This window comes from Ipomoea nil, unplaced genomic scaffold, assembly GCF_001879475.1.
Source record: "Ipomoea nil cultivar Tokyo-kokei standard unplaced genomic scaffold, Asagao_1.1 scaffold0679, whole genome shotgun sequence".
NCBI classification, from domain to species: domain Eukaryota; kingdom Viridiplantae; phylum Streptophyta; class Magnoliopsida; order Solanales; family Convolvulaceae; genus Ipomoea; species Ipomoea nil.
Window position 1 is genome coordinate 386646 of NW_017617107.1, and position 22822 is coordinate 409467.

Sequence of the window (22822 nt, forward strand, 5' to 3'; positions counted from 1 at the left end):
ATAAGCAATAATGTGATGGAGAAGAAAAATAAATGAAGTATTTATTTTAGGGGTAAAAATGTGCATTATTTAATATATCAGGGAAAATACCTTTACTTTTAGAATAATTGAGGGGCTAAAGTGACAATCATTATATCATTGACCAAGGTCCACAGTGCAATGTAGACCATAGTCCAATACACATAATTCATGTTCATAATGTACATAATTCATGTACATAATATACAAAATTCATATTCATAATACACATACATATAAACACGATATAATGAACATGAATTATATGCATTATGAACATAAATTCTGTGTATTATATAACTGAGGACACATAAACATCTAACATATAATACATAAAACTCATGTTCATAATACACAGAATTCATGTTCATTATATTTTGTGTGTGTATTATGAATAAGAATTCTGTGCATTATAAAGTTAAATTCTGTGTATCATTGTGAACCATGATCCAGTATATAATTTGCCCTAATATGGATACATAATTAAGGAAGTTATAGCCGATCCTTTATAACTCTCAACCTGCTAACTAGTGATGCTCTTGAATCATATATTGTCAAATTAGTGTGTTGAATTTAATTTGTTTGACCCATCCCAATAAATTATGGGTAATAACCAACAATTATCTTTATATATAGTTGATGTTCGAATTACGCCTAAAAATATAGCATTTGGGCACCTGAAGTCTGAAAATCAGTTGAGGCATATCCCGCAATTAATTTCATCCAGGAACTCTCCAAGAAAAGAATAGTGAGACTTGAAATTGGGATACAATCTTTTAAAATTAATATTTTTGAAAGGATTAAATTTATACATTACAAACATTTATTTATAAAATCTACAACTAACTTATAAATATTATCAGCCTAAAAAAAATTGGGGAAAAAAATCTATACATAAAAATAATATATATATATATAACACCTATACACACTTATCTTATATGTACTACATAGAGTTTGGAACTTTTTCTTAACTTAGCACGTTTAGTTTCAAATGTTGACTTCATCATATTTTTCTTTGATAATTAAGCTAGTAAAGATTAACTAAACCTTAAAGGTTTTATCCTAAAATGATTTTTGACTTGAAGAATATATCATAACTCTATTTAATTTGCTACAACTTATTTATTTCAATTAAGCAAGTTACAAATAAGCTATAAAATATGTTTGATAAAATATAAAAAATTTAAAATAATAGCTTATGAAATAAAACCCTAATTAAGTAGCTAGGGTTTCACAATAAGCTATTGGCTATTAATTTTTTTTTATTCTTATTAATTTTTAAAAAATAACATCGTCAATCTTTCATTAATCAAAATCCTAATATCTCATATTACTCTTTATGTCTCAAAGTAAATAAACTACCAGAATATATTAAAAAAGTAATTTTGGTACCGCAATGAGTTTTGTGTACAAGAATTTTAGCGTGTCCTCCTTCCTGCTACATGGGCTCAACATGTTTTATAACAGACAATAGCTAACGGTTACAAGGCTACCTAATAATAACTACAAGTGCTACTCTCAATAAGTGTCACTACTCCATAGTAATTGAGGTGCTCTCCTCTGTAAGTGCGTTGGTCCTCCATAATTCCTAGTAAGGCGGTGCTCTTAATAAATGCATGCATGGGCTATGCTTTAAATGTATTGTTCCACCCTTCTTTCACTCTAACCGTTACTTATTTAACCACCTTCACTGCTCTGACAGGTTAAACTAAGAGCATCAGGTCTATCCTATAAATGTCTTTTATACTTATAATTTATGTAACAACTAATTTTACTAACCACTTCAATTTCAATCACTTAATTTATTAGCTATTATATTTTCAAGCTAACCTTCAACTTTCAACAACCTTTTCAGCTAAATCTGTCAAATAGAGCCAATATATGAATAATTTGTTCATACAGAAATGGAAAACTTTTCTGCAAATAAAAGGTACGGAGTAATATATATATAAAAGCACAAAATTTTATAAAGTAAAAAAACAAAAACAAAAACAAAAAGGGGAACAAGGTCAAGTATTTGTTGAAAATACAATTAAAATGACCTTGCACTAGCTTAGTGAAGCAGAAGTAGTCTTCACAAAACATAAGAGTAGTGAAGTTAATAAGATGATGAGATCAGAGCCAGATAGCGCCGGCGTCTTTGAGCATCTTTTTGAGCGACCCATTAATATGAAGAGTCATGACGGTGTTGGCGGAGCCTGCAAACTTGCCGCCGATGAACACCGCCGGAACCGCCGGGTTGCAGCCGAAGCGGACGAGGGCTCGCTCCATTTCCCGGCCGTTGACGTCCTCGTCCAGCTCGTACACCATGGGGCTCACCCCTTGCTCGTAGAACAGCCTCTTGATTGCATGGCACATGCAGCATGAACTCTTGGTGAATATCACCACCGCCTTTTGAGACGCCACCTTCACTATGCGATCCATGATTTATAGATTATATATTATCAATAAATATATATATATAAGATGGATGATTTTTCCTAGTAGTTGAGTTGGATTAGGTGATTTCTTGTTATGGTGTTTGGAGTTTTGATGACCAGATATTTATATTGAGCTTGGTGGTGGATGCTATAATATAATATATTATTCTAGATTTGTTTATTACTTTTTTGGAAATCTTATTTTATGCGTCATGTACACGTATTACTGTTAGAAAAATCTCGTTTTCACTCCTTAAAATCACTTCGTCTTTATTTTGCATTTCTTGACGTGACATTATATATAATAAACCTTTGTATATTTATTAGTCATTCCACTTGAGTGACACTAATCACTAGTTTGGAATAACGGGTGTAAACATACTAAGAGCAACCTCAATAGTAAGGTATTTTTTTTTTTTTTATAACTAAGTAGGAGGACCAAGACTATGTGGTCTAATGGTATTCGGATTGGACTTTCATTTGAAAGATTGTGAGTTTGAGCCTCAGTGGAGGCGTTATTGGTTCTTAGGTCGAGAAAGTATATGAACAGTATAGGGGGAATAGAAAAACGAAAAAGCAAAAAGGACCATTAAACGTGCCAGCTAGGCGTTGTGAGTGTGCACAACACGCACTAATCATGCTCTTTTTTCCCTCTCCTATAGACCCCACAAAAAATCCACACTTTTTATATCACATGGACAAATTATACCATGGACCAGATCTTGATCTAAAATGATATTCATATTATGTGTTTATCGTTAATATATTATGTATCTTAAAGATTATGTTTCTTTAAATAATTAAATTGAAAATACATAATATGTTAACTACAAACATATAATATGTTCGATAATTAACGTATTATATGCATTTAATTTATTTATATACACACAATTTATTAATTGAATGCACATAATATATTAATTTCATACACATAATTTTTGGATCAGATCCACAATGTAAGATGGACCATAGTTCATGGTATAACAATTATGTCACATGCCCTATAAACAATATAATTTTTTTAAAAAAATTCCAATATAATAATAATAATAATAATAATAATAATAATAATAATAATAATAATAATAATATTATTATTATTATTATTATTATTATTATTATTATTATTATTATTATTATTATTATTATTATTATGTTAAACAATGAAAGTAAGAAGTGATTTTAAAGACGGGATGTAGTATAACTTTCTAAACAATTTGGCCATATTATTACACTCACAAATTACAAATACTGTGCTTCGGATATTGAATATGATCTATAAGTTACGAAATACAAATTGTTCGAAAGGCTGCTACCGAGGAGTGTGATAAAACAAAGCAGACGTAAAATGAAAAAGAAACGTGTACGGACGAATTTAATTATTGCAATTAATTAATTAATAAAATAAAAGGGACGAAAAGGTGATGTGAAAAAAGTGAAAATTCGTGGAGATATATGGATAGATTCTATGATGCCATGCTATAATAATATTACTACACAAAGATATGCATATTCTTGTGAGTTTATATGGTAGATTTTGGACATGCCAAGAATTGAAACATCAAATACAGAACCCATATTTGTCGCTAGCCCCTCCATTGGATTCTCAACTCGCCCACTCATTTTCATCCCCACCCTTGGTTGTGCTAATACACTATATATATATATATATATATATATATATATATATATATATATATATATATATATATATATATATATATATAATGGCTGAAGGTTGCTAAAAAATAAATAGAAAATGGATGATGTTAATTTTATAAAAGAATAATGGTCAAATAGGTCATCCAACTACACACCAAAATGTAATTAGGTTATCGAACTCAAAAAATATGTAAATGGGTCCTTGAACAACACAAAATTATGCAATTAGGGTGAAGTTTGGGAAGAAGTAAATTGGCAACTAACAAGCCATTCCCAAGAAAACATGAGAGTTAGCATCTTTAGTCCTAAACAACATACTAAATATGGGGCATAAAAGCGAGATTTATATTTTGTTTAATTCTAAATTTTCAGGTGGAATTACTGTTGATAGCATTTATAGATTTATTTGAGATAAATGTAATTAATTGTTTAATTATTGAAATGTGTAGAGTGTATTTAAGAGAATGGAATGGAGATGGCAAGTGTAGGAATGTCAACACATAATTAAGATGCCTAGCTAGTGACAGGTGGAAATAAGAGATAAATAGATTCATGCATACGTGGAAATTAAATACTATTACGTGTGCATTTTATTGCTAAATTAAACCTCCCCAAGTAAATGCATTATTAAAGGTTTGTTGATGATTGTGGAGAATATAGAGATATTGGCACAGGGAGAGATCGAGCATCCTAAATTTTGGAGTGTGGCTTTCTGTGGAGTGAAAAGCTAGGATAAAAAATAGATGATCAGGATTCCCTTACAAGAATAACACAAATGCAAAGCTACACTTATCAAAATATTTTAGGTTTCATAAATCTTATAACTCTCATATATATATATATATATATATATATATATATATATATATATATATATATATAGGGGGGGAGGGGCAACACACTCACAAGAGAACACGTTCTTAAGAGAAAATTAATTACAACTGTTTGGAATAAATTTTGTATAGATTTTGATGATGTTAACTGATGTATTTTTATGAATTTAGACTTCCAAGATTTTTGTTGTAATAATCTTTGTGGTTAATTATTGTATATATAGACCAAAATTAGGACTTAGCTACTGTTTAGGCCTTAAGCTATACGTACAGTGATCATACCGGTAAGTGTTCAAAGTAGCCTCTCATAGTTGATTGTGCTCACTTTCAGTAGCCTACTAGAGGGTTTTGTTATCAATTTCACCCTTATTTGGAAGAACTCACGGGTTCACACTAGTAGATGGGTGCAGTAGAACCCATCTTTGTTCAAATTAGGTCAACAACAGACTCCAAAATTCATGTGTATAGGTCTTTTGATAGATGTCGTTCTATCATCTAACCTTGGTTGATCCTCGGAAGTATTTAGTCAGGACCGATAGACCTTTGGCATGCAGCAACTTCAATGGTCCACCAGAAGACCTACGGAGTTTACGGAGAATGTTTCCTAAGATTTTGTGATAAGATCGAGCTATTAATAGGCACACGTACTCTCTAAGGACACTTGACAATAAGATATCTTCTAACAATAAGCAAACATGTTTTTTGGACATGCACCAATCCAAAACAATCATTTCACCAAAAATGAAAGAGTTAATTTCATTTTTGGTCCTAGATTTATGGGTGTCAATCCACTTTTAGTCCTTTTTTTTCAAAACATCATCCTTTAGTCCTAGTATTATTGTGGCATAATCATTTTTTGTCATCTGTCAACAAGCCGTTTAAATGACATTAAATACAATGACATTTTGGTCTATTCAGTTCTAAGTGTTATGTCATTTTCCATTTTTTGTCTTAGATTTATATGTGTCAGTCCACATTTAGTCCTTTTCTTTTTTCAAAACATCATCATTTAGTCCTAGTATTATTGTGGCATAATCATTTTTGGTCATCTGTCAACAAAATCGTTTAAATGACATTAAATACAATAACATTTTTTGTCTATTCAGTTCTAAGTGTTATGTCATTTTTCCTTTTTGGTCCAAAATTTATGTGTCATTCCACTTTTAGTCCTTTTTTTTTTCAAAATATCCCCGTTTGTCCTAGCATTATTGTGGCATGACCCTTTTTGGTCCTTTGTCAACAAATATATTTAAATTACACTAAAAATGGCATTATTAACCATTCAAAATTCTCTTTTTTTTTTTTTTTCTTCTTGGTAATAGAATTGACCACAAGTCTAATGCATTTTTAAGAAGTAGATTTATGCACTAGACTTAGGTTTGCCATGAAGTAGACTTGTGATCTTTTCAATTGCACTTTTTTGGATTTTGCAGTATGCTTATGAATTGATAACAATTTTATTGCCAAGAAAAAAAAAAACAAAAATAGGAGGATTTTGAATTGTTAATAACGTTATTCTTAATGTCATTTAAACATATTTGTTGATGAAGGATAAAAAACAATCATGTAAGGATAATGCTAGGACCAACAGGGATATTTTGAAAAAAAAAATGACTAAAAATGAAATGACACATAAATTTAGGACCAAAAATGTCATAAAATGACTTATCACTTAGAACTGGATAGACCAAAATTTTCTTGTATTTAACGTCATTTAAACGATTTTGTTGACAGATGACAAACAATGGTCATGTCACAATAATACTAGGACCAAAGGGGATGTTTTGAAAAAAAAGAAAAAAAAAAAAAGACTAAAAGTGGATTGACACCTATAAATATAGAAACAAAATATGGAATTAACTCTAAAATGAAAATGGTTTTTACCCACTGGTAAGTGGTGTGTTGCGGAAAAGTAGAAAATGACAAATTTTGGACACCTACCATTTTAGAAGGCACCAACAAGAAGATTTCAAACGTTTAAATTTCCAAAGCCTTCAACTCTCAATATAAATAACAACTTCTAAAGCATGAAAATTTACGAAGTTAAGATATTTCAAAAGTTAGAGCTAAAGAGTACATACCCAACTTTTTCAAGAGCTAAAATGCTTCAAAGAATTGTCTAGATATGTCCAAAGTTTAACCTTTAGACTAACTTTTCTTGTCTCAAAGATCAACAAATACTTCTCTCAATACTACTTGGTGGATGACGACCATTGAAGGATGTGGTGAGGCACTGAAGAACACGCAACTTTGTGAAGAAATTTGTTGGAAGGATTGCTATTTGGAGATTATTGCAAGTAACTTAGTTGGCTTAGTTTGCTATTAACGTGAAAGACTATAAGTTCATTTGTATTGAATTGATATTAGTGAAATCTCGTGTTAAGGAGAAGAGTGGAGACCCGAACCACTAAAAATACTTGACTCAATCTTTACTCCTATCTATTTAATTTTTTGAGCTGAATGAACACACACACATGCTTAGCTTTATCTTACTACTACAAAATCATTTAAAGCAAAAGCTTAAGACTTCCGTTAAGCAATTAATCTAATCATATCATTTTAAAAAGGTTTTAAAAATCGTGAAAGTATATTCAATTCCCCTCCCCCCTTCTAAATTTTTTCTTTCCCTTGGAATCAATAAAAATCAATCTCAACCGTCCATCTGGAAAAAATCTAACAAATTTGAAGAAATTTGATATTTTTTTAAAAAAATGAATTTTAATTTAAGTGCACTTCGCATCACTATAAAATGCAATTTTTAATAGTATAGAGTACATTTGACAAACCTTAAAACCTAAACAAAAATACTAAACCATAATCCTAAACTATAAATACTAAACCCTAAATAGAAAAAAAAAAAATTTAAACCATAAACACTAAAATATAATGTAAACTTTAAGTGCATTATTGTACTTCTAAACCAATCAAAATGCACAATGTAGTGTTGCAAAGTGCACATTTAAGGTTGAAGAATATTATCAAAATATCATCACATTTTCTCTACTCTAAAATAGTTAGATCTGGTTAAATAGACGATTAAAATTGGTTCTTAATTTTCTGTTTAAAAAAAAGTTCTCATATGATTATAATTGTGTTATATATATATATATATATATATATATATATATATATATATATATTCAATTTTACTCCTTATTTTTTATATTTTTTTCTTAAAACCGTTATGTTATATATATTTGAAATTAAAACTATGTTTATGTAATTGGTTGCACTGATAACTTATATATTAATCTTCATTTCTTGTACTTTTACAAATAGTTTCTAATTTTACACTTTTCTTAGTTTTGCCTACACAATTTTCAATCTAAGGATTTATTTTTTACCTCTTTCTATGGATTGTGTTGAAATTTTTTTCTAATTGGGTATATTTTAATTGCATAATTTTTATAGTGTTGGTATATATAAACTTTTAACTCATATCTTGTGATGTTCAAAATAAATTTAATATTTTTTTCTTTCATTTCTTTGTGTTTCAACAAAATGAAGTAATTTATTATCAACTACATATATATTTGATAGTATAATTGTCAGGGGTGGATCCAGAAAATTAGCTGAGTGGGGCCGTAGTTCAAATGATGTTAGAAATGCTAATGACAAAATATCAACACCCATAATATGGTTAAAATACAAAATACATTATAAATTACAATACAATAATATTTATGATAGACTACAATATAGTTAGGGGCGGAGCCAAACTATACTTAGGTAGGGTGACATTTTAAAATAATTTCAAATATTATAAAAATATTTATGGCAAAATATGAAACATAATCAATTAGATAAAATAATTTGAACAGAAAAGACATTATATTCATAAATACTTTAATTTTAATTTTTTTTAAGTTAGATCAACTTTTTAAATTTTTCTAAATTAATTCGAATACAATGGAGTGTGATATAAACTTATGGACAACATTAAATAAATGATTCACAAAAAAATTAGATTTTTTAAAATATATATTTAATTTGTTGAAGGGTTGAAAGAGTTAAAATAAAGAAAAGAAGCTTTGTTTAGTTAGATCAACTTTAAGATTTTTTTTTTTAAAATTAATTCGAATAAGATCAGGGACGGACCTACAGTGGGGGCAGCTGTCCCCACTCACCCCACCCCCACGCCATATATAGCCCTTGTATGTATGTGTGCATATATATATATATATATATATATATATATATATATATATATATATATATATATATATATATATATATATATATATAGATTTCGAATCCAGTGAAACCCCCCTAGTTAGGTGACATCGTGAGCCTAGATCCTGTTCTTTTATTTTTATTTTTGAACGTCTCAGATGTGATGCATTTCTTGAATCCACGTGCGCTGTGTGTATTAAGTTAGGGGCAGTATTGTCTTTTGTAATTATCTTTAACATGTCAAGTCATTATTGCCGCCGAATTTTTGGGCCTGTGTAGAGTTATATTAGGTATATCTTCTCTTTCTTCTCTCTCACATTGCCGTCTCTTCATCAATCTAGTCTTCTTACGTCTTCTCGCTTAGACCACCCATTCATCTTCCTTTCGTGTCTTCTCCGTCCAGTACGGTAGGGCTTGTCTGTGTCGGTTCCGCTCTGCTTGTGACGTATCAGTGTTCTTCATGGTGGGTTCGAGCTCCAGGCGGTCTAAGCGTCTTTAGGGATGTTCTTCCGATTCCCTTCCAGGTATTCTGTCAGTTTTTTTTTTTTTTTTTTTTTTTTTTTGTGTGTTGGGGGTTTGTTTACTGGTCCAAAGGTGTTGATTGCTCATCGTGGTTTTTGTATTTTTCCTGGGCGAATGAGTCGATCTGTGCATGTGTATTTTTTTGGGATTTTTTTCTTCAGATTGTGGGTTCTAACACTGGGGTTTTGTGGTTGGTGTTTTCGGGGGCTGGGAGGCGGGGGGATTGGCGGTGTTAGGCGGTGGTTGCTTGGTTAGGGTTCATTTAGTTGTGGGTTTTCTTTTTGTTTTTTTGTTTTTTGTATTTTTTTATGCATTTTTGCGTTTCGGTGGCGGTGAGGGCGTTGTTAATGGGTTTTTTTTTTCCGGTCGGGGTTGTGGTGGGGGATATTCGGCGCTAAGGTGGGGTGGTATGGTAGTCATCAAGATTATTCTTTTTTCTGGACTGTGCATTTGTTTTTTGTTTGTGCGTGTGGAGGGTAGGAGTTACATTGAAAATTCAAGGGTGAATGCTGTATGGACTGGTTTGAAAGGGTGGAGGAATGGAGAGTATGTAAAACATAAAAGGGAAGTTAAAAAAGAGAGAAAAGAAAAAAAAAAGAATGGTAAAATTCAAAGCAAAAGGAAAACAGAAACATGATGAAAAAAGAGAGAAAGAGAGGAAAGGAAAACGGAAAAAAAGAAAAAAAAAAAAAAGAAAAAAAAAAAGGAAGAGTTGACGTGGATTGGGTTGGTGAAGACCTGCTAAACCTGAAATCCAAGCTGCAACCACCTTCCAGCAGCCCACTGAGCTTTTGTATATTCATCCATCCAGAACGCCTTCTCCCATATTTTTGTGGATGACTGCTCAGACATCTGCCCATCAAATGGTGATGTCCTCTTGTTCTTCTGCAATAGCTTGGGGCATGTTTTTTTGGATTGCTATCTGTTGGTTTTTTTTACTGTAAATATTCCTTTTTTTTTTCTTGTTTTTATAATATTTTGTTGGTCATTAATGGATGATTGTTGTGACTTTTGTGTTTCTTTTAATTTAAGTGTAAACAAATATTCCTGTTTGTTGTGACAGAAATTCGACTTGTTCAAATTCCACGAGTGCAGTAGCCTGGGGACCTCAGACGGTAGCGGGTGCGTTATGCTGGCGAGTGTGTGCATCAGTAGATCATAGACTTTGCATAATGTTTTTTTTTTTTTTAATTTGTTATGCTGGCGAGATTTTTGTTTTCCTAATAATGAGTGTAACAACACTGGGCCAATGCGTTTCTTTTATGCAGATTTTTTTTATTGCCTAAGAAATTACCTATGGTTTTGTGTGTATTGGTGTTGGATGGTGTGTGCAAAACATTGGCTAACGTCTGCATTATTGTGCAATAGCGTGTGTGAATCACTTGGCGTATGTGTTATTTCATGTAGCCTTTTTTGTTGCTTATTAAAAGGTAACGTGGTGTGTGCATTGGTGCATTGGGTGGGAGTCTTCGCATAATTGCATCTTGTCGTGTGTATTATTTTTAATTGTGAGTAAGCCGGGGCTATACGAATGTAATAACCATGTGTCTGTATTCATGGCATAATAGATTTGGCATAATATTTTTTTCCCTATTAAAGAATGTAACTACACTTGGCATGTGCGTTACTTTGCATGCAAATTTTTTTTTATTACCTAAGTAATTACTAACGGTGTAGTGTGCATTGGTGCGGACGAAACGCCTTTCCTCACATCCGACATTACCTTCAGCGAAATGCACACGCTACCATTATTAAAATGCACACAACATAACCCATTCGCACACGCCGGTAGACTAATGCGCACAAACCATTTTCATACTATGCATCCTACACCAAAAAAATTAACGCCAGATACGCCGACACATACTACCCAATGCTATTCAGTCCGGCCATTAAATCATTATTAAACATACGGAAATCCACACAACTACACAAATACACACGCCAAAACATGTATACGCACATACCATAACAAATCCCCCCACTAATCCAACGACATTTAGTTCGATCAGCCAAAAAAAATTACAACACTAAAAGCATAACATGCTTGGATATGTAAATGCGTCTAGACTGGACATCAAGACACCGGTAGCCGTAAAACGCGTCCGAGTACCCAAGAAAAACACACGCCTTTGAGCGGTAGTCCATCTTGTAGTACGCGATGCCATCTTCCAACGTATCAAACACCTGATCGACAGCTGGTTTTATCGATGGGTCACATTCCGTAAACCAAATGCTCGTACCGTCTTGAGATTCATCCATCACACAGTGTTGGATTTTCCCTCCTTCTTCCATGCTTATGTCACCTGCGTAATGATTCGTATTATTCGTAATGGAGTTTAAAAAACATAGTTGACACATTCGCATGGAATTAAGGCGCCATGCACGGATTTGCAATACACGATGCACCCACTCAAACACAGATAAGTATACTCAATGATCGCATGCATGGCAACTCATTATATGCGTAGTGCACAAGGATATAGTCTACAACGCACTCATCCATATAAATCCCGGTTCAGTATATACAAAGACCAAATTGTGGACGACTCATGATAGGCGTGGTGCCCAAGGCTTCATACTGCCGTGCACCTGCACTCACTGAAACACAGCTAAGTATACACAATGATCGCATTTATGGGAACTCATTATATGCATAGTGCACAAGGCTGTTTACTATCACGCACTCACCCAGATTACACATTGTTCATAATATAGGAAGCCCAAATTGTGGACGAGTCATTATACGCGTGGTGCACAAGGCTTCATACTTTCGTGCACCAGCTACCACATTCGACATCGGTCTTTCCGGATACACTATCATGCATCAACCAATACGCACGCCATTGAGGCAATACGCACAAGTATATACACCTTCGTGAAACCATGAAACCACATGTCGGCCCTTAGGTTACACTCACGTGCACAAACATACATAGGCACACGCATCCACCACATTTAGTTCATTAGGTGCTAAACGGCCACATTTTTTTACTACTGGGCGTTTGTCATTTGCAAATTAAATGTCAAGTTTAACCAGCAACTTTCCGATAACAGATAGCCAAATTCAAAAACGTCGACAACCAAAAATCGATTACACAAATTCGGGGGAAAAAAAAAATTTCCCATTCATACGCGTCTATACTGGGGTTTCTAATATTCATACACAGCAGCTCACATTCGCATTTGTCACATTATACCCATCATTTTGATCAACATATTATACTTCCACGCACTCACTGGTACATACCAAATTATCCCCAAACGGCCTCCCAAAACAAAAGTGGTTGGTGTATATGTTGGTTTCCACACTCGTCGCATTCTCCTATATACGCACAAACACACATACAGTTTGTTGGGTTTTTAGTGCTAAAACTTTGAAACTCGCAAGCCAGTTAAAAATCAATTACAGTAACTAAACACGCACAAATTGTGTACCTATTATGCACACACCTGAGATGGTAGATTTTTGCTCGTCCAACCTCACTGGTCCGGCTTCCAACATGAAATGCCTCGCGCCTTGTTTTTTACCTTTTTCCCATGTGATGTATCACCCCATATATATTTACTGTATTAATATCCCTTGATTCATGCATAACTTCCCATAATAATTTTAACCATAATTAGGCCATTAGGTACAATTACTGTTAACACCCCTAGTTAATGATAAATCTTTATTTTATTCTAGGAAGATCTCATGAGCTCAACCATTGATTGGGAATCAATCTATGGATATCAAGAAATCTCACAGGATCATATAATTAGGGGGTGCACCGGATTCGAAGTCTATATATATATATATATATATATATATATATATATATATATATATATATATATATATATATATATATATATATATATATATATATATATGCGAGTTTAGGTGCGGCAGTGTCTTACGATGCGGCGATTTCTTACGGTGCGGCAATACCAATAGTTCAACAAATATGCACCATCAACGTTTGGAAAATACACCACAAAAAACAGAGTAAACAGGGCCCTGCATCACCAAACACACACCATTAGGTGTGAGTAAAAACACCATACACTGTTCGAAAATACACTATTGGGGGTGGTGAGTTATATGGTGTATTTTTTTTTTTTTTTGAGTCTGTAGTGTATTTTGTGATGTTTTATTACATTTCATTGTGGTGTGTTTTTATTACATTGTTGGTGTATTCTGGAATTCCGCCGCACGGTAAGACTCCGCCGCATTCGAACTTTATTCTATATATATATATATATATATATATATATATATATATATATATATATATATATATAATAGAGAAAAATAAACAATAGGTGAGCTGAGAAAGTTGGCAAGGTGCGTGTTTAATGTTATATATGGCTTGGGGTTCAAATCCCTTGTTGTTCAACAAAATGATCTTTATTTTTAATCCCTTCTGTTCGGCTTTTTTAAGTTTTAACTACTTACTTTTTTATGGTTTTCAAAAAATCAATTCTTTATGACTTTTTTTAGATTAATAATGAGATGTGTAATTTATAATCTATTTTTTATTTGAATTATTTTATCAAATTAGTTATGTTTCATATTTTGTTATGAGTATTTTTATAAAGTTTTAATGTGTTTTATTTTTCGCCTACATCCAATAATATTTAATTATTTATGACTATATTTCTTTAAGTGTTTCATTGTTTTTTAAACTATAATGTTTCGCTCCCATGAGATGTGTAATTTATAATCTATTTTTTATTTGAATTATTTTATCAAATTAGTTATGTTTCATATTTTGTTATGAGTATTTTTATAAAGTTTTAATGTGTTTTATTTTTCGCCTACATCCAATAATATTTAATTATTTATGACTATATTTCTTTAAGTGTTTCATTGTTTTTTAAACTATAATGTTTCGCTCCCACTGGACAAAATTTCTAGGTCCGCCACTGAATACGATGAAGTATAATATTAACTTATGGACTACATTAACTAAATGATTCACAAAAAAGTAGACTTTGAAACATTTAATTTACTGAAGGGTTAGAAGGCCTAAAATAAAGAAAAGAAGCTAAAATATACAACAAACATAATTGCAAATTATGTTGTGCAACCGAATGCACCTTGCAAGGTGCATACGATTGCAAAACGGCGCCATTTTGGTTAAAAAAACGCGCGTCCCACTTAAAAGAAGAAATCAGGTTCGATTCCCGGCAATAGCATTTTTATATATCCAGAAATTCATAACTATATATCCAGAAATTCATAACTATATAACCACAATTTCATAACTATATATCCACAGTGAATGAATGAAGTAAAAATTCACAATGAATAAATGAATGAAGTAAAAATCCACAATGAATGAACTAAATATCCACAATATATGATTGAACTAAATATCCACAATGAATGAACTAAATATCCATAAATTCATAACTATATATCCAGAAATTCATAACTATATATCCATAAATTCATAACTATATATCCACAGTGAATGAATGAAGTAAATATATCTACAATGAATGAACTAAATATCTACAATGAATGAACTAAATATTCATAAATTCATAACTATATATCCACAAATTTATAACTATATATCCAGAAATTCATAACTATATATCCACAATAATGTTATTGCTGATAATCGAACCTGGATTTTTTTTTTTTAAAGTGGGACGCGCGTTTTTATCAAAACGACATCGTTTTGAACCGTATGCACCATGCGCATGGTACATTCGGCTGCACAGCATAACTATTGAAACATAATACAGTGGGCTTCAATCCCTTGACATTTCATGTTATATCTAAGTTTGCAACCAAATATGCTACTCAAGTCCTTAGTAATTTGTACCTAAAATTTTGATTATATATATATATATATATATATATATATATATATATATAAATAAGGGGGTTCAGCTACCCTATTGTAGATTCGTCCATGATAATTGTTGAATGTTGAATATGATTAGTGATGATTTTAATTACTTAATATATTATATATTATACAAATATTTTGTTAGAATAAAATACGATCAATAAATATAAAATTCTAAACGAATTAACAATTTAATAAAACTATAATAGTTTTATATTTATTTTGATGAAGTAGTTATACAATTTCTTTTAGCATTGGGCATTGATTTAACTAGTATCACAAAATGTGTCAAACTTATATCGTCAAGTGAATAGGGTATGTAATTGAGTCTTCTAATTTAAGAAAAAAAAAATGTTGTAATGAGATACCTTACATTGATAAAATAATGCAATTTCGTCATTATATATATCGTTAACGTAGCACTAACTAGAATAGCACTTGACACTAATACTTACAAAGATAGCTATAGCTATTCGCTAACCTAAATAAGACATCTATTGTTGTTTTATTTCACAAAGGTCTAGATTTTAACCTCTTGCTACCTTCATGTTATAAAGGTCTAGATCTTGACACAAGATAGCTATGGCTTTATTGTTGCCAAATAGAAACCATAACGGTTGTCTTCTTCCGATACTTTAATCTTTAAATTATTTTTTATTAACTCAAAGTTGTCGAATTCATCAAATCAAATGACCACCACTTCTGAATTGAAATAAATACATGCGTAAGTCTAATCAACTCAATATCAGTCTACAACAATGGTTTTTATGGGATTTCTTTATCAATTTGAGACTTTTTTTAATAATACTTAAATCTCAATTGTTATATCGTGCACCAGGACCGACCCCGCTGTCTCGTCCATCAGCTATCGATCCTGGGTAGGGGAAAAGGATCTTTTGGGCAAGCTTTGTTAAGGTCGGTATAATCGACGCACATCCTTCAAGATGGTGGTTTTGGCATTAAAACCACATTGGCCAGCCAGTCCGGGTATTTTACTTCCCGAATGTGGCCTGCGGCTACCAGCGTGTCCACCTCTTTCTTGACGAACTCGTGTCGGTCATTAGCTAGGTACATCTTCTTTTGGATCACGGGTCGATAACTCGAATCCACTGCTAGTTTATGCGAGATAATCGAGCAATCGACTCCCAGCATATCCTCGGGGCCCCAAGCAAAAACCAATCAGTTCTCCCGAAGCACTCTGATGACCTCTAACCGAACTCCTTCGTCCAAACCGACTCCAATTCCCACCCGCCTTTAGAATACACAATTGTATGTAAAAATCTCTTGTTTCGTATGTACATAATTGTATATTAGAATACACATAAACTTCTAATATAATACACATAATTTAACATAATACATAATACACAAACTCTTAACATAATAAAACATAGACTCTCAATATAATACACATAACTCTTAGAGTGCACAATACATTGTGCGTACACGGATGCACAATATAATTTGCCCTTAAATCTCAGTTTCCCAAGTTAGTAATGAAGTGAATCTTCAAGGGTATTTGAATTTAAGAGACATGTCCAGTTTGATAGACTAATAATAATAGTTGACCCAATTAATGCATGTGCAACCATTTGGGCCTTTCTTCCCCATCAAAAGGATTCTATAGGTAGGTCACTCATAAATAGATATAGTGCAATAGTTATACTTTATGGTGCACACGGTTGCAAAACGATGTGTTTTGACTAAAAATACGCGTTTCATTTTAAAAATAAATTAATTTTGATTCCTCTCAACAGCATTATGTTGTTCATTCATTGTGGAAATTTAGTTCATTCATTGTGGATATTTAGTTCATTCATTCTGAATTTTTTGTTATTCATTCACTGTGGATATTTAGTTCATTCATTGTGGATATTTAGTTCACTCATTGTGGATATATAATTCAAATTATGCACAAAAAAATGCTATTGCCGGGAATCAAACTTGAATTTTTTTCCTTTAAGTGGGACGCACGTTTTTAGACAAAACGACGTTGTTTTTGCAATCGTGTGCACCATACATGGTGCACACGGTTGCACAACATAATTTGCGGATATAGTGTGTTCTTACCATTGTTATACCATGGATTGGGGTCCATTTTTTATTGTGGATTCTAGTCTAAAAAAAATGTGTATGCAATTAATATATTATATCTTTAGTTAATAAATTATGTGTCTGTAGACACGTAATATGTGTGTGTGTGTGTATTTATATATATATATATATATATATATATATATATATATATATATATATATATATATATATATATATATATATATATATATATATATATATATATATATATATATATATATATATATATATATATTTATTTATTTATTTATTTATTTATTTATTTATTTATTTATTTATTTATTTATTTATTTATTTATTTATTTATTTATTTATTTATTTATTTATTTATTTATTTATTTATTTAAATTAACAAAGAATATACACAAATTAAAGGTATTTTTGACATATTAAAAATTTAGCTATTCCTTATGAGGTAGGAATAGTGTTATTTATTTCACTCAAAATATCACTTATTATGATTAGATAAAATATTTGGAGGTTAATTTTTATTTTCTTTGTAAAGATTTAATCAAAAGTATATGGTCCAAAAGAAACAAATTTTTTTCTTGTCTCTGATCTGCAAGATTGCATGGACATATATGTAAGAATAGATCGAAATGAAGTGAGAAGTAATTGATGATATACATGGTATTTTATACATGTTAAGCTTATTAGAGATTTGTATTTAATTAGTTCTTGTTAATTACTTAAGAACATACTCTATTGATGGTATTAGATGTATAGACTATAGTACTTATATCTTCGGGAGGACTATCAATAATCTCATAAAGTGGTGCTTTTAAGCATATTCAATTCACTAAAAAACAATTTCTTATGCATGTATAATAGATAGCCATACATTATTACCATGTCGATCTATCAACTACATACAACATTTATCTTTTTTAGACACTCCCGGCCCAAAAAGACAGAAGGCATCATGCCTGCCTAAATTTTATGTTGATACTATATATTAAACTTTATTTTTATTCTTTTCTCAATTGTGTGTGGTGTGTGTGTATATATGTGTGTGTGTAACCCTTTGAGATCCAATAGAGCCTGTTATGGGCAACAAATATATACAAGACTGAAAATTTGTAAAGCGCAGCACCAAAACTAAAGAAGTAACACAAACAATCTGTAACGCAGTTCGGGCAAACAATCCTAATCTGCGAGGCACTTCTCAATTTGAGAACTTGCCTAAATCCACTAAAAGCTCAATATTAAAAGTACACTGTTTGGAACCTGAGATTGCACAATAGAATGATCTTTCCTACCAAACTATTGAAACCTAAACACATGTACTACTTTCTAGGGGAATTTAGTATCCTATTCTCAAAGACTCAAGTACCTCACAATTAGATCTTGAAAGCTTGAGTTCTACAATAAAGGACATCCCCTATTTATAGTAGCTATTCCTAACAGATTCGTGAATAACAAACTATTCCTAATCAAAATAGAACTAGAAAATCTTCAACAACAAATCCCCTTAGAACTAGTATTCATCAATAACTATTCCTCTTAGTACTGATATTCATTTATAGAACTGGAATTCTTTTTGCACATAACTTTGACAAAATACTTTGAGTCAACATTCTCCCCCTTTGTCAAATTTTTGGCAAACACCTTGGTCTCTGTCTTTCTCCCCCTTAGTTGATGTCACAGTGGTGTTTGATTGATGGTAGATTAATGACAGGTTAGATCACCATCCCATGTGTAGCTTTTATCAGATGATCTTTTCCCCATCATAACACATTCATGTTTTTGGTTGTAGACTTTACAATTCTCTTTGGAAAATTCTACTTTGAGTTCATCATCACACAGTTGACTTATACTGATAAGGTTTGCTTTGAGTCCTTGTACCAAAAAGACTCTTGGTAATCTGGGCAGTCCATGGACATTCAAAGTGCCACTTGCGATAATCTGTCCTTTTCCTCCATCTCCAAAAGTGACATGCCCTTCATTTTTGTACTGGATATTCTCAAGATAATGTGGATTTCCTGTCATATGTCTTGAACATCCGCTGTCAAAATACCAAACACTTTGTTCTTGGCTTGTTTCTGAGGTATACACAACATCTTGTGTTTGTTCCTTTCTTACCCATACTTTCTTGTTGTTATTTTTGCTTTGTATTGCCCAATCTCTGTTGTTTTGTCTGTAATAGAGATCATTTTGTCTTTTGAAGCAATACGCCTTTATGTGTCCCAATTTGTGGCAGTAATAACATCTGATTCTCCTTCGGTGTTGAAAGTGATGTTGTGACACCTCAGGATTTTCAGAAGAGTGGCTTTCACTGGACGCTGGATTTGGAGATCTAGGCCTTCCATCTAGTGTCTTGATTTCTTGTAACAGTTTGGCCTCTCTGTTTTTAGATTCTAATAATTCATTTTGAGTTTCTTTGAGGCGCTTTTCTTCTCTCTCTTTTTCACCTTTTAGAAACTGATTTTCTTGCATGAGCTCTAGATTCACTTTGATGATTTGTTCCCATTTAGCATACAATTGGGTATATGACTCTAGCAGTTCTTGCATATCATTTTCGTTTCCGTTGTCGTTCTCATGATTTGCGGTGAATGCTACGAAATTAGTGTTGGTGTCCTCTTCACTATCTGAGTCATCGCTTATTGTTGCCACATATGTTTTGTTCTTCCTTTTAAAATATGTTGGACATTCTGACTGGATGTGTCCAAACCCTTTGCACTCGTAGCATTGAATTCCTTCAGGTTTTAGACTCTCCCTTCCTTTTGAAATAGATTGATTTTGTCCAGTAGGGAAGTTCCCTTGATTGATTGAAGCACTTTTGCTTCTAAATTTGTTGAATTTTTTGAGTACTCTGTTGAAATTCTTTGTTAGGAGAGCAATTGATTGTTCCATGGTTTCAGTATCAATTTCTGGACTCTCTTTCTGCTTTGATTGGAGCGCAATTCCTTTGTCATTATTTTTCCCTTTTTGCAGTATCTCAAGCTCATATGTTTGAAGATTTCCCATTAGATCACTGAGTTTGTAGGTGTTTAGATCTTTGTTTTCTTGGATGGCTGTAACCTTTATCATAAATCTCTCAGGTAGGGAACGTAGAACCTTTTTGACGAGCCTAGGTTCAGGAATAGGTTCGCCTAGGTTAAACGCATCTCCAGCAATCCCTAAAACTCTTGCACTAAACTGTGAGATATCTTCATCTTCTTCCATTTTTAAATTCTCAAACTGTGTTTGTATCATTTGCAGCTTGGATTGCTTAACAGAAGTATTTCCTTCGTGATGATCGCATAGTATATCCCATGCAATTTTAGCTATGCCAGTGGTAGCGATTAGTTTGAAAGTATCTTCACTTACCGCTCCATAAATAGCATTCATTGCTTTTGAATTGTAATTATATTCCCTTCGCTCTTCTTCATTCCATTCTGTTTTAGGTTTTTGATTACCTTTATCATCAACTGGATTCTTCCATTCTTTCTCAACGGCTTCCCAAACTCCTTCTCCTTGTGCCAAAATATAGATTTTCATTCTAGCTTTCCAGTAGGAGAAATTTGTACCAACGAGAGCAGGGGGCCTGGTGCTTGACAGCCCTTCTCTGGGAAACTCTATTAGGATCCTGCTAATAATTTAAGCAGTTTGGCTCTGATACCAATTGAAAATTTGTAAAGCGCAGCACCAAAACTAAAGAAGTAACACAAACAATCTGTAACGCAGTTCGGGCAAACAACCCTAATCTGCAAGGCACTTCTCAATTTGAGAACTTGCTTAAATCCACTAAAAGCTCAATATTTAAAGTACACTGTTTGGAACCTGAGATTACACAATAGAATGATCTTTCCTACCAAACTATTGAAACCTAAACACATGTACTACTTTCTAGGGGAATTTAGTATCCTATTCTCAAAGACTCTCGTACCTCACAATTAGATCTTGAAAGCTTGAGTTCTACAATAAAGGACATCCCCTATTTATAGTAGCTATTCCTAACAGATTCGTGAATAACAAACTATTCCTAATCAAAATAGAACTAGAAAATCTTCATCAACAAATCCCTTTAGAACTAGTATTCATCAATAATTATTCCTCTTAGTACTGATATTCATTTATAGAACTGGAATTCTTTTTGCACATAACTTTGACAAAATACTTTGAGTCAACAAAGACAAATACTATTCTAGTTACGTAGAAGAGTCTAATATATAAATTTAGAGCACTAACCGGTTGGTATATCGTGGACCAGGGTTCACATTGCTTAGTCCAAAAACTATGAATTCATAGTTTTTAGAAATTGTCCTTGTGGCATGTTATTTTATGCTCAATCAAAAATAGCTTTGGTGTTGTATGTATATAATTTATTAATTAAATGTACATAATCTGTTAATTGTAGATATATGCAGAGTACTTTTTTAACTATAAGTTCATAAAATCAATACATTAAACTCATAATAAAAAATTGTTAATTTTCAACTAAATAATATAATTTAAAAATATATCATAATCATGATTATATGTCAAATGTTGATTCAAAACTACATTAAAATGATAATTGAATACAACCTCATAATTGCATTAAAAAACGAAGAATAAGATTACTAAGCCAATACAACAAGTTTAGACAATTGCATAAACGCAATAATATAAATTCATAAACTCAATACATTAAATTCAAAAGGTATATATTATCGTACTCAATTAATTTATAAATTTCAAGCTTTAAATTTATTTACTTAGAGTTCACATAAAATAAACTTATAGTATGATTAGAATCAGGGGCAAATTCAGGAAGAGGGCGGGGGATAGGGAGGGCGGGGGTTGGGGGGTGGGGGGTGGGGTGTCAATGGGAGCAATTGCTCCCCATCCCCCACCCACATTCCCTTTAGCCTCCCCTTTGTGTGTATATAAAGTAAATGGTTACATATAAGTAATATAGATACAAATTATCAAATGATGAGTTAGGTTGATGGCAAGGTATGTAGTTACTTAATTAGGTAGTAGAGGTGAAGAGGTTAAATTGTTCTCTTCACACAACTTTGAGGGCTCGTTTATTAACTGGAGAATTTCTCCAATTTTTTAAATACTAAAGAATTGGAGAATTCATTAATGCATAAAATGTGTTTACTAGCATATTTTTTCATTTTAAAAAGGGGAAACAGTTTTCATTTTTCTAGAAAACTAGAGAACTTTTAAAAATTATTTGATAAATAGAAAACAAAATCTATATCATCTATTATATATCACTATAACCACATTCTAACCATTATTATTATTTACTTACATATTTATTCATTCA

At 31.9% G+C, this 22822-nt stretch overlaps 1 protein-coding gene across 1 annotated transcript; it reads right to left on the reverse strand.

The window, feature by feature from the left end:
• Positions 1 to 1965: 1965 nt before the first annotated feature.
• Positions 1966 to 2544, reverse strand: LOC109174990 (monothiol glutaredoxin-S10-like). The gene has a single exon (XM_019324237.1). It carries the CDS (start codon positions 2443 to 2445, stop codon positions 2137 to 2139), a length of 309 nt encoding a protein of 102 aa, XP_019179782.1. The 5' UTR covers positions 2446 to 2544; the 3' UTR covers positions 1966 to 2136.
• Positions 2545 to 22822: the final 20278 nt, after the last annotated feature.

Bases quoted from the DNA above. Each gene is read 5' to 3' on its own strand.
- LOC109174990 (XM_019324237.1), bottom strand. From the start codon at position 2,445: ATGGATCGCATAGTGAAGGTGGCGTCTCAAAAGGCGGTGGTGATATTC.